This window comes from Dromiciops gliroides, chromosome 3 (genome assembly GCF_019393635.1).
Source record: "Dromiciops gliroides isolate mDroGli1 chromosome 3, mDroGli1.pri, whole genome shotgun sequence".
NCBI lineage: Eukaryota > Metazoa > Chordata > Mammalia > Microbiotheria > Microbiotheriidae > Dromiciops > Dromiciops gliroides.
The window spans coordinates 277114557-277127649 of record NC_057863.1 but is presented as its reverse complement, the minus strand read 5'-3'; the positions used below and the strand labels follow the sequence as shown (position 1 = coordinate 277127649).

General features: G+C 35.9%; 1 protein-coding gene across 1 annotated transcript in view; it reads right to left on the bottom strand.

Moving 5' to 3' along the window:
* Positions 1 to 13093, bottom strand: part of CASK (calcium/calmodulin dependent serine protein kinase) — a 440529-nt gene that overhangs the window by 326793 nt on the left and 100643 nt on the right. The window contains 1 exon segment of the mRNA XM_043998513.1: positions 4939 to 5051. Within this exon segment, the coding sequence (XP_043854448.1) occupies positions 4939 to 5051 (113 nt within the window).

The following is a 13093-nucleotide window of genomic DNA, read 5'->3' as shown; positions in this document are numbered from 1 at the left end:
TCAGAAGAGCAAGCTGGTTTTCAAAGAAGCAGAAGAATTAGAAACCAAATTGCCAACATTCACTGGATCATGAAGAAAGCAAGGAAGTTCCAGAAAAAACATTCACTTCTGCTTCAATGACTACATTAAAGTATATGTGGATCATAATACAATGTGCCAACTCCTCAAAGAGATGGAAGTACCATTTTACTTGTCCCCTAAGGAATTTGTATGTAGGTCAGGAAGCAACAGTTAAACCAAACATGGAACAAATGATTAGGTTAAGACTGGAAAAGGAGTATGACAAGACTGTATATTGTCACTTTACTTACTTAACTTATATGCAGAGAACATCATGCAAAATGCCAGGCTGGATGAATCAAAAGCCAGAATTAAGGTTGCTGGGAGAAATACCAACAATCTCACATGTAAGTGATGCCACTCTAATAACAGAAAAGTGGAGATGATTTAAGAATTATCTTGATAAAGGTTAAAAGATAGTGTAAAAGCCAGCTTGAAGCTAAATATGCCCAAAAAACAAACAAACAAAAAAAAAACCCACTAAAATCTTGGCAACTGGTCTCATCATGGGAGAGAAGAAATAGAAGCAATGCCAGATTTTATTTCTTGGGCTCAAAAAATCCCTGCAGATGATGACTACAGCCTTAAAATTAAAAGATGCTTGCTCCTTGGAAAGAAAGCTGTGGGCATATCTGGACAGCATACATTTTAGTAAGCAGACACATCACCTTGCTGACAAAGGTCGACATAGTGAAAGCCATGATTGTTCCAGTAGCAACAATGTATAGCTGTGAGAGTTAGAGTATAAAGAAAGCTGAGCAGCACACAATTGGTGCTTTCAAATTGTGGTGCTAGAGAAGACTTTTGAGATTCCCTTGGACATCAAAGAAATCAAATCAGTCAATACTTAAATTCATTTAGGCCATTCATTAGAAGTTCAAATACTGAACATGAAGCTTACATACTTTGGCCACATAATGAGAAGATGGGACTCATTGGAAAAGACCCTGATATAGGGAAAGACTGGAGGCAAAAGGAAAAGGGAATGGCAGAGGATGAGATGGCTAGATAGTATCATGGAAACAATAGACATGAACTTAGACTTTGAGAGATACTGGAGGAGAGAAGTACCTTGGCATGGGATCACAGAGACTTGGGCATGGCTGAACAACAAACAACAACAAAGCTTCTCCATAAATACAACATTTGTCATTGTTGGATTTATTTTGTTTTCAGAGATAACAAAGAAGAAACATCAATTCAAAGAACATTTGGTCATTTCATATTGCATAGATCTCATAAGCAATGGCCAAAAGAGCAATGTGAGCTCATTTTTTGGACATACTGTGCCAGATACTCACTTTGAAATATCCACCAATTAGCAAGCAGGCTGTGGGACTAAAGCACAAAAGAAAGTAGGGCTTAATCTATAGATCCCTGAGTCACTGGCATAGAAATAACTGAACCAATGGGAACACATGAGGTTATCATGAGAATATATAGGGAGAACAGCATGCCAGGATAGTCTTGGGGAATATTCACAGTTTAGTGGTGTGAAATGGATGATGATCCAACAAAAGAGAATGAGGAGAGGTCAGATAGGTACAAGAAGAACAAGCAAAACCACTGTCACAAACACTACAACAGTGTAAAATATAGAAGACTGGCGGGAGAGAACAAACACTGAGAAAAAGACCATCAGATTTGGTCATCAGTAACTTTGGAGAGAACAGTTTCAATGAGGAGTTTGAGTAAGGAGGTTGGAAGCTAGAATGTCAAAGGTTCAAAACTGACAGGAGAGGAAGTGGAGGCAACAGAAGTCACAAAAAAGGAGGGAGAATATATAAAGGATAATAGCTTAAGAAGATGATAGGGGTAATGAAACAGCTTTTTTGTTTTATTTTTGTAAATTTCAAAGTGGGGAGCCTTGGACATGTTTAAAGGCAACATGGAAAGAACCAGTATTTGGGGGGAAAGGGAAGGGATGTATAAGGAGAGGGGGTGGGGTGAAGTTGTCAACTGCTAGAGAAGATGCAAATGAATAGGATCAACGGTGCATATAAAGTGGCTGCCCATAATAAGGAGAAGGTGCATCTTTAGAGTCTAGGGGAAAGGAACTGAGAGTAGGGAATAATATTAAGAGGTTCTGAGATGAAAACAACTATTATGTGATGAGATTTGCAGTTTCATATGTAATAATTTTGCTGCCCTTCATATTTGAAAATGTTCATGTTAAATATTGTTTGTCAAGTTCAGAATATTAAGTTTTTCAATATTATTGTGCCATAAGAAATAATGAGCATAAACAATTGTGAGAAATATAAAACCAAACTGAACACTGCATAATTGTAATGATTCAACTTGGTGCTGGAGAGGAATTGAGAAATGTAGCTCTTTCCATTCATGGCAAAGTTAGAGGACTTTTGGTGTAGTATATACTGCATATGAAAGTAACTGACAAAACCCCACAATTCTTACACACACATTGTTAGATATAGTCAATCTGCTAATTGTTTTTTTTTCTAATTGGTTTTACCAGTTTAAAAAATATTTTTAGATATGGCAAAAAAGGAAAATAATAAATGTTGGAGAAGCTGTGGAAAAATTGGAACACTAATGCATTGTTGGTGGAGCAGTGAACTGATCCAACCATTCTGAAGAGCAATTTGGAACTATGCCCAAAGGACTATAAAGCTGTGCATACCTTTTAACCTAGCAATACCACTATTAGGTCTTTTTCCCAAAGAGATCATAAAAAAGGGTAAAGGACCCACATGTACAAAAATATGTATAGCTGCTCTTTTTCTGGTGGCAAGGAACTGGAAATTGAGGGGATGCCCATCAAATGGGGAATGGCTGAACAAGGTGTGGTATATGAATGCAATGGAATACCATTGTGCTGTAAGAAATGATGAGCAGGCAGATTTCAGAGAAACCTGGAAGGACTTACATGAACTGATGAGCAGAACCAGGAGAACATTGTACACAGTATGAACAACATTGTGTGTTGATCAACTGTGATAGACTTGACTCTTCTCAGCAGTACAATGGTCCAAGATAATTCCAAAGGACTCATGTTGGAAAATGCTCTCCAAATCCAGAAAAAAAGAACTATGGAATCTGGATTCAGATTTTTGTTGTTGTTGTTGTTTTTCTTTTTTGAGGTTTTTGCTCTGATTCTTCTTACACAGCATGACTAATGCAGAAATACATTTAATGTGACTGTACATATATAACCTATATCAGATTGCTTGCTGTCTTGGGGCGGGGGGGAAGGGAGGGAGAAAATTTTGAAACCAGGAATCTTATAAAAACAAATGTTGAAAACCATCTCTACATGTAACTGGAAAATAATAAAATACTGTTACGAAAAAATTATATTTAAAAAAATTTTTGGTTTAAAGAAAGGTTTTCTAGGGAGAAGAAAATATGCAGGATATATTCAGAAATTAATGTAAAGTGAAAACAGGAATCAACTTTAATTTAAAAAGAAATACAGATGTGCTTCTTGATTATAAAATACTATTTAGCTACAGAATACTTTTTAGCTATACTATTTAGCTATCAATCAATAAATAAACATTTATTAAACACTTATTTTATGCCAAGTATTGTGCTAAACACTAGGAATACCAAAAAAGACAAAAAATAATCCCTGCTCTCAAGGATTTTACAATCTAATGGGAGAGATGACATGCAAACAACTATATACAAAGCAAGCTATAATACAGGATAAATAAAAAATAATCAATAGAGGGAAAGCACTAGGAAAGGTTTTCTATAGAAGGCAGAATTTTATTTGGAATTTAAATGAAGCCAAGGAGGTCAGTAGTCAAAGTGGAGGAGACAAAGTGTCTCCAAAATGGGGAATAGTCAGAGAAAAGTCCTGGAGCCAAAATATACAGTATCTTGTTCATAGGACAGTTAGGAGACCAGTGTCACTCGTTCAAGCAGTACACACTGAGGAATAAGGTACAAGAAGACTGGAAAGGTAGGAGAGGGACTAGGTTATGAAGGGCTTTAAATGCTAAAGAGCATTTTGTATTTGATCTTGGAGGATATTTTTATCATCATCATCATCAATCAATCAATCAACTTAATTACTGTCTCTTGTGAGCAACAGAAAGGAGAAATATGACCTAAAAGTAGTTTGAGAAAGAAGATTCAGTATGTAACTAGCCATTTTTATCTGGTGTTTATAATATGGAAAACTTTTATATTCAAATGGGCCTCCAAAACCAAATTTATACTTTGGATTTAAATAGGTATAAAAATCTACTTTTACTCCACGGCATGATAGTTTTAAAGATTTCAGAATTACTAACAACAAAATCAGTAAACAACCTTAAGAGTGACACCTTGTAACAATATTTTTATATAATCAAAGATGGAAGATCTAAGTGACAGAAGCATTTTCAGGTGATGACAATGAAAAAAGATCTTTTGGGCTAGATTATCTAGTAAGGCTAAGACTAATAGCCTGTTTTTCAAGTTATGGTCAACTATCTTGGTAATTTTTCTGGAAATTACAGTCTTCTCTGTCTCAGATTTGCTAACTTAAGTTACACACTAGAGTAATCTTTGACTAAAAAGGAAAGGATTGAGAAATAATGCCATCTTTCACTCACTTTCATCCACAACACATAGTAATACTTAAAAGGGCACAGAAAACACATCTAGAATTCATTTTCTTTCTATCAGTTATATTGGATACATTAATAAATGTTCAGAAAGCCCTTATAAACTTACTATAACTATCTTTCAAATATTAAGTCTTAAAAACAAGTCACTTCAACAGCAATAGCTTTCCTCTTTCCTTTTTCTCTATACCTCTCTCCCTGTTCCCCAACCCCCAGATGAAGATACTAGTTGGCAAATGGATATTGGAGATGGAGTAAAGTGAGACATCAAATAACTTACTTGAAATCCATCTCTTACCTTCTGTACTTAGCCCTGGACTTGATGTGAACTTGGCTACATCAACAATTTTTACTGCAAATTGTTGCCCAGTTTCTCTGTTGATACATCGCCGCACAACACTGAAGGGGCCCCTATAAAAAGAAAGAGAGAAATCACATTTTCATGTATTGAATTTCCTAAATTCACACATTCCCTTAAGTATCTTGTTACTGTTTTATGATGTCCTAACCTAATGGGCACAGCTAGAGTAATGTTAATTTGGGGGTTCTTTGGGAAGCCTCCAAATGTAAATGTTTTCATAGTAAAAAATTCCTTTGAAAGCAATCTTGCATCTCCCTTGCTTTAGTCAAATACTTCACAAATAAATATATTAACCCATAAATTCAGAGGAGAAAAATAAATTTGTATTAAAAACCATTTTTCTAAATCCTAAATAACTTTGGGGAAAAAAATCTTAATTCACAAAACATATTTTTCTTACCAATTAAAACAAAAAAACAAGTAAAACCTATAACTTTGTACATAGCCTTATTGACTAAAATTTAGTGATTATTTTCAAAGTATTCTTTCCTGAAGATGGTGCTCCATCAGGCAGAGATTCACCTGAGCTCTCCCAAATCGCCCTCCAAATAACTTTACACTAACACCTGAAAACAAATTCTGGAGTGGCAGAACCATAAAATGAATAATTTTCCAGCCCAAGACAAATTAGAAGGTTGACTCGGAAAGGTCTGTCTCACTATGATAAGAGTAGAGCATGATTCAGCATAAACCATTCTTAGACAAGTCAGTAGCAGGCTGTGGGGGCTACTGAATCAGCTACAGTGGCTTCTAGAGTGCAACTCACAGGTGATAAGTAGATTGGATAACAGGTCAGAAGATTACAGAGGACCCTTTCCTGGCACTAAGTACAGGACTCTGTTGCATTATCCATATGCTGTTCTGGGTCTCAGTCCTAGGGCAAAGAGTAGCACTAACACACTAGAAGGTGAAGACTCAGGAGAGCAAGGACCCAGGGCAGAAAAGAGTGCCTGCTTGTGATCTCTCACAAACCAGAAAAGGCCAGTCCACTTCTCTTTAGATCATACCACCTTGAAAAAACTTAAAACTAGTTCTGAAAACAATTGCACAAAAAATCTGAAGCTTGGAACAGTGCCCTTTCCACTCCAGGAACAGACATAAAATAAAGTTAAAAGTCAAGAAATAGACTTTAAAAAATGCTCAAACAACAAAAATTGCACCTGACTATATAAAGTTACTAAGGTGACAGAGAGGGTCAAAATACAAACTCAGAAAACAAAGTCAAAGCAGATAAATACAAAGTCTCAAAGAAAAATATGAAATGATCTTAAGCCTAACAAGAATTTCTGAAAGAACTCAAGAAGCATTTTTGAAATCAAATAAGAGAGATAGAGGGAAAATTGGAAAAAGAAATGCCAGAAAATGAAAAATGAGTCAACAGCTTGGGAAAGGCGGTACCAAAAAATACTAAAGAAAATAACACCTTAAAAAAAAAACCCAGAATAGGCCAAATGATAAGAGAAGCACAAAAATTCAATGAAGAGAACTCTTTAATAGTCAGAACTGACCAAATGGAAAAGGAGGTACAAAGTTTCACTGAAGAAAATTACTACTTAAAAATCAGAATTGGGCAAGTAGAAGCTAATGATTCCATGAGACACCAAGAAACAACAACAACAAAAAATTTTATGAAAAAAAAATACAAGAAAATGTAAGATATCTCATTGGAAAAACAACTAAGTTGGAAAATAGATCCAGGAGAGATAAAAAGAGCCTAGAAATCATCTTATAAGAAATTAACAAGGAAATCTGCCCTGATATTCTAAAACCAGGGGGTAAAATAGAAATTAAAAGAATACATCAACCACCTCCTGAAAGAAATCCTAAAATGCAACTCCTAGCAACGCTATAGTCAAATTCCCAAGTCATGGAGAAAATACAGCAACCAGTCAGAAACAATTCAAATATCATGGAACCACAGTCAGGATAACACAAAATTTAGCGGTTTCTACATTAAAGGGTAAGAGAGCTTAGAATAAGATATTCTACAGGTCAAAGGAGCCAGATTACAATCCTACCTAGCAAAATTGAGTATAATCCTCCCGGGGAAGAAAATGGGTACTTAGTTTCAAATACTCCTGATGAAAAGATCATAGCTAAATAGGAAATCTGACTTTTAAACACAAGACTCAAGAGAGACATAAAAAGGTAAACAGGAAAGAGAAATCATCAGGAATTCAATAAGGTAAAACTATTTACATTCCCACAAGGGAAGATGATACTTGTTCCTAAAAACTTTATCATTATTAGGACAGTTAGAAGAAGTACACATAGAGGGCACTGATGTGAAATGACTATGATAGGATGATATCTAAAAAAATTAAATTATGGGGTAGAAAAGGGTAAACGCTGTAAGAAGGGCTAAGGGAGAGTAGAATGAAGTAAATTATCTGACATAAAATAGGTCCAAAAGAGGTAGGGTAACTGGCAGGGCAAATGGGAAGTGGTGGTAGGCAATGTTTGAATCTTACCCTCATTGGATTTGGCTCAAAAAAGAAATAACATACATATTCAATTGGGTAGAAAAATCTATCTTACCCCACAGGGATCATGGGGAAAGGGATAACTGAAGGTGTTGCTGATAGAACGGAGAACAGGCTGTTTTCTACTTTATGCCTCAGCCTCTGCAATGGTTTTTCCTCATATGGGGAAGTGAAGGAAAGGTAAATGGGATATATTTTAAAGGTTAATATACAACTTTTCTAGGTCAAGTCAAGGGGGGGCAGGTAAGTGGCACAGTGGATAAAGCGCTGGCCCTGGATTCAGAAGTACCAGAACTCAAATCGGGCCTCAGACACCTGGCACTTACTAGCTGTGTGACCCTGGGTAAGTCACTTAACCCCCATTGCCCCCTCCAAAAAAATACATTATTCTAGGTCAAGTCAATGAGTATTTAGCAAGCATCTACTATATGCTAGCCATGATTAATGAGACTGTATTAAGGAATTTATAATGCTACTTAATTGGTGATATTCATTTAACAACTATTTATTTTATTAAGGATTAATAATTTATAAAGCACTGTGCTAAGTACTGAGGGAGGTAGAGATAAAGAAGAATGTACTGAAAGTTGAATATACAAAAGGTAGAACATAGGTATATCATATATTTAATATAAGTTCATTGAATCATGTTTATTAATAAATTGCTAAATAAACTATTGATATTAATTAACTACTTAATAATTTAAGAGTACATCATACTAACAGTGCTCTGTCATATTATTAACTTAACGTAGCAAGGGAAGACCAAACTCTCTCTTGTTCCCATTATAAATGGAGAAGAGCTCCAGTAGGTAAAGCAGTAAAGAAAGAAGTACATGGCACAGCTACCCTCCAAAAAAAACTTCAGCAAGGCCCAGGTAATTTGTATAGCCCCTTCCAGCTACCCCAGAGGAAATCACAAGGGGCTGAAAGACAACTAGGGAGGTGTGATAGTTCTAATATCTACTAGCATTTCCCACTATATGTGTTAGGCCCACCCATCTTTCTTTACCTACTTTCTGCTAAAGCGATTAGTTTTCCCTAAAAGCAAATAAATAGTCTTAGGACCTGACTGGTCCCAGTTTTTAGAATGCAGCTTTTTTCTCCCCACCTCCAACACAGGGCAGGTCCCTTCTCCTTCCCCCGGAAACAAGGTTGTATGTAGTTAAAAGTAGAACCGTAATTCAAATCCAGTTCCTTTGTAGCCAAATCTGGAGCTCTTTCTGCGGTACCATGCTGCCTCAATAGTAATCTTGCTTACAGAATCTAAATCTTCGGAACATAAAGGTCAAATCCTGTAAATATAAACTTAGGTGGACTATCCACTAGAATTCTTCTTCATTATCTAGTACTCCAAAAATGGATTTTCTACAAAAAGTACATGAATACACTCTTCAGGGGGAAAAATAGCCTTCTATACCCCAGAAGCTATTAAGTCTATTATTACGATAAGCTGAAGGCACATTTAATTTAAAAGGAGCTCTCCAGTCTGTTTGTATTTAATGAAAGAGTAAGATATGCCTTACACGTTTTAGAAGCCTCATAAAGCATCATTGTGATCCCTTAGTACCATACTGAAAGCCTATCATAGCAAATCTAGCAAAGAAATTACTGCAGTACAAAGACAGCAGCAAGGTGGTACAGTGGATAGACTGCTCCACCTAGAGTCAAGAAGATTCAGACTTTGTCTCAGACTTAATAGGTGTGTGACTAAGTGTATAACTTTTGTCAACCTCAGTCTGGGGATAACAGCACCTGCCTCCCAAGATTGTTGGAAGGATAAAATGAGATAATATTTGTAAAATGCTTAGCAAAATTTTAAAGGAGACAGAAACAGAGAGAGAGAAATCTATTGTGTGTGTGTGTGTGTCTATCACATAATACAATGAGCTAAGCTAAAACAGTGGTGTTGTGGAAAGAAGATAAATTTAATATTCACTTGAGAAAGAGACTCAAAGTTCTGGTTCCACCATGAATTAGCTATATTATCCAGAGCAAGGTATTTCACATTTCCAAGGCTTAATTTCCTCAACTATAAGTAAAAGACTAGAACTAGATAAACTCTGAAGTCCCTCCCAGATCTTATTCTATGATTTGATACAATATAGAATTATATAATTTATTACTAATTTATCATTATCATTATTTTTATTAAAAATATTCATATTTAAAAATTTAAGTTGAATATGAACCAGCTAAGATGGCTGCCTCAATAAGATAAACAGATAATCGTTTTTCCCATACTCACTCCAGAAAAAAACTTAAAAAAAAAAAAATTGCACAAGGTTGGATAATAATAATGATTACTCTAATGAGAAACTCTACTACACACACCACCACCACCACCAATAACAGTTATCCCTTCCACATCATGACTTTCCCTATTATGGTTTCGATATACTGCAGGTTGGCATAAGAAATTAAATGGGAATTTGGGGGAAGTTTTGCAGATGACACTCGAAGGCCAGCAGATAACCTAAAAAAAGTTTAGAAACTAAGAAATGCATAAAATATATGTATAGCACTGTATAATAGCAACCTACATTTTACTGTACGGTACTAAAAACACCCCATAAAAGAAAATGAAAAAATTCAGACTTTTTCTCTGGTACAAAAGGAGAGCAAAAAAAAAAAAAATTTATGGGGATTTTCCAGATTGAAGGGTGGCAGGGCTAATTCTGGCAATGTGGAAGAAATAACTATACACACAAAAAAAGTCAACCCCACAGCAATGCTAATGAACCCAATGCAAGTATAGGCAAACAGCTTTCCAGTACTACCACTGAGTGACCCACCAGGGACACATGTAGCTCTGTGTCCTGAAGTGGCCAGAAGGCCGAAGAGTTGTTGGAAAACCAAAGATGGTAATCTGGGAGCTACCAGGAATTACAGACACCAGTACAGGTATGGCAGCACTTAGACCGAGATATCCCAATACTCTGGTGCCTAACCCAAAGGGTGAAGACTATGAGAAAACCTTAGAGCAATACCAAACAAGACTAACTACACTAGCTAAAAGCACAGCAGGGGGCAGAACCAGGCCTGGGCACAAAGTTCCCATTCAAGTAGTAAGGCTAGAGAGATGAATGAACAAAATGAAATTCCAACCACTCTAAAGTATTACTGTAGATCCTGAGATACTACAAAATGCAACAATAGAAAAATAACACCATAACAAATAAAAGTAGAGACCTAAAAGAATCAGAGCTCCGTATAAACTATGAAATGTAAAACATACACACAAAATCAAGGGGAAAATAGAAAATTAAGTTAATTTAAGCAATGGGATGGGGCTGTTTGATGATGTAGAATTTAACATTCTAAGGAGAGAAGGAAGTACCTCTTCAAAACTAGTATCTTCAAGGTATATTGAGAAGTAAGAAAATTGGAGAACCTGGAACAGAAGTTGGTTCTGATCTAAAGGTTTTTAAGAAGGGAAAGAGAAAGGAGAGTAAACAGAAAATAATAATGCACAAAAGAGAAAGAAGAGGGTATAAATTAATATTACTTATATTTGGGGGTGTGAAAAGAAAGACCTATATATAATCATGGAAGAAGGAGTGAGAATGGGCATCAGATGAAGTACAAAGAAAAGTTGGCCACCCCTACTACACACACACACACACACGCACACACCCCACCTAGTGTAAAAATACAGCGAACAACAAGAAATTAAGTGAAGATAGAGAGAAGGTGGCTAGGGGTAGGGAATGGCAACATATTGAAAGAGGATACCACCGGGAAGGGAAAGAATCAAAAGCAAAATAAACTTCCTGATCTTGATGGTGGAATATGGGGGGGGGGGGGGGAGGAGACTGGAATCTAAGACAGGGTCCATCAAATGGGGAACAACTAAAAAAAACTGTGGTATACAAATTTAACAATAAGAAAAGATAAAAGTGATAATTACAGATGATCCTATGAAGTAGAAACTGATACAAAATTAAGTGAGTAAAACCAGGTCAATTTGAGTAATGACAACAATGTCAAGAAAAACAACTCTGAAATAACTAAGAACTTGGATCAAAACAATAACTAATCACATCTTCAGAAGCACCAGGTTGGAACATTACCTCCTTTATAATATAAAGTGATAAAAAAAAGGTGCAGAAGAGACATACAATTTTGTACAAGGACAAAAATGTTTATCTCTGCTTGACAGTCTTACTTATTACAGAAGGGTGGTGTATTTTTCCTGTTTTAAATTAGAATTACAATGCTAGCTAGCATTTATGCATTAAGTCTGCAAAGTACTTTGAAAATATTATCTCCTTTAATCTGTACAATACAATTAAAGATCATTATTTCCATTCTGAGGAGGAGGAGGAGACTGGCAAAAGAGAGAAGAAAAGGAAAATTGTTGGAAGGACTATGGAAAAACAGCCACATTAATATCCATTGTTGAAGATGTAAATTGGTATAGCCACTCTGAAAAACACTTTAAAAGTGTATCCAAAAATCTACCAAACTGCATATACTTTGACTCCGAGTTACCACTACTAGCTTCCCAAAGATAGTAAAGAAAGAGGAAAAAGTCTCATATGTACAAAAATACAGCAGCAAAGAACTGGAAACCAAGAGGGTACTCATCAACTAGGGAAATGACTAAACAATTATATTACATGAATTAATTGAATTATATATACTATTATGCTGCAAAAAAAAAAATGACAAAGGGGAATGTTTCAGAAAAACTGAGTCAAGACAGGAGAATTATTTATACTATACTTAAACTATATTTATAACAATTTAACTATAACAGACCTAAGAAGTCAGATCAATGCAATGATCAATAATGATTTCAGAGGACTAATGATGAAGAACATTACCTACCTCCTGAGAGAGAGAGATGATGAACTCAATATTGTAACGATTGGAATGACGCCACCTGCTGGAGACTTACTTTAGGAAAGCTCCACCATGTGGAGAAGGACTCTGAGGGCAAGACCATGCGTCTTTTCTTTGGTGTCAGGAAGTGACGTTTGCTTGTGTGAGGAAGAACGGGGAGGCTGGCACTCTGACTGGGTCTCTTTCGTGTGGACTCTGGCGGAGAGCAGAGCTAGGAATGCTCTCTCCCTTTAATAGATAGGAATCTAGGCCTTTCTCTCTCTCTTTACCAAATTCTTATTCTCCTTAATAAATGCTTAAAAACCTAACTCTTGCTAAAGCTTATAATTTATTGGCAACCACTCATTAGATATTTTAGACAGACTAGCTAGAATTTTAGCCCTTTACAATATGCAAAATGAGGCACATATTTTTGGACATGGTCAATAAGGGAATTTGTTTTGCTTGGCTATGCACATCACAAAGATTTTGTTTTTCTTTGTTTTTTTCACCCCAATGGAGAGTAGAAGTGGCAGAGAGAGAAAATAAAAGATAATAGAAAATGAATTTAAAAAGAAAAACTATTGTGTAAAATTTACTAGGGGCAGCTAGGTGGCACAGTGGATAGAGCACTGGCCCTGGATTCAGGAGTACCTGAGTTTAAATCCGGCCTCAGACACTTGACACTTACTAGCTGTGTGACCCTGGGCAAGTCACTTAACCCCCAATGCCCTGCAAAAATAAATAAATAGATAAAATAAAAATTTTTTTAAAAATTAAAT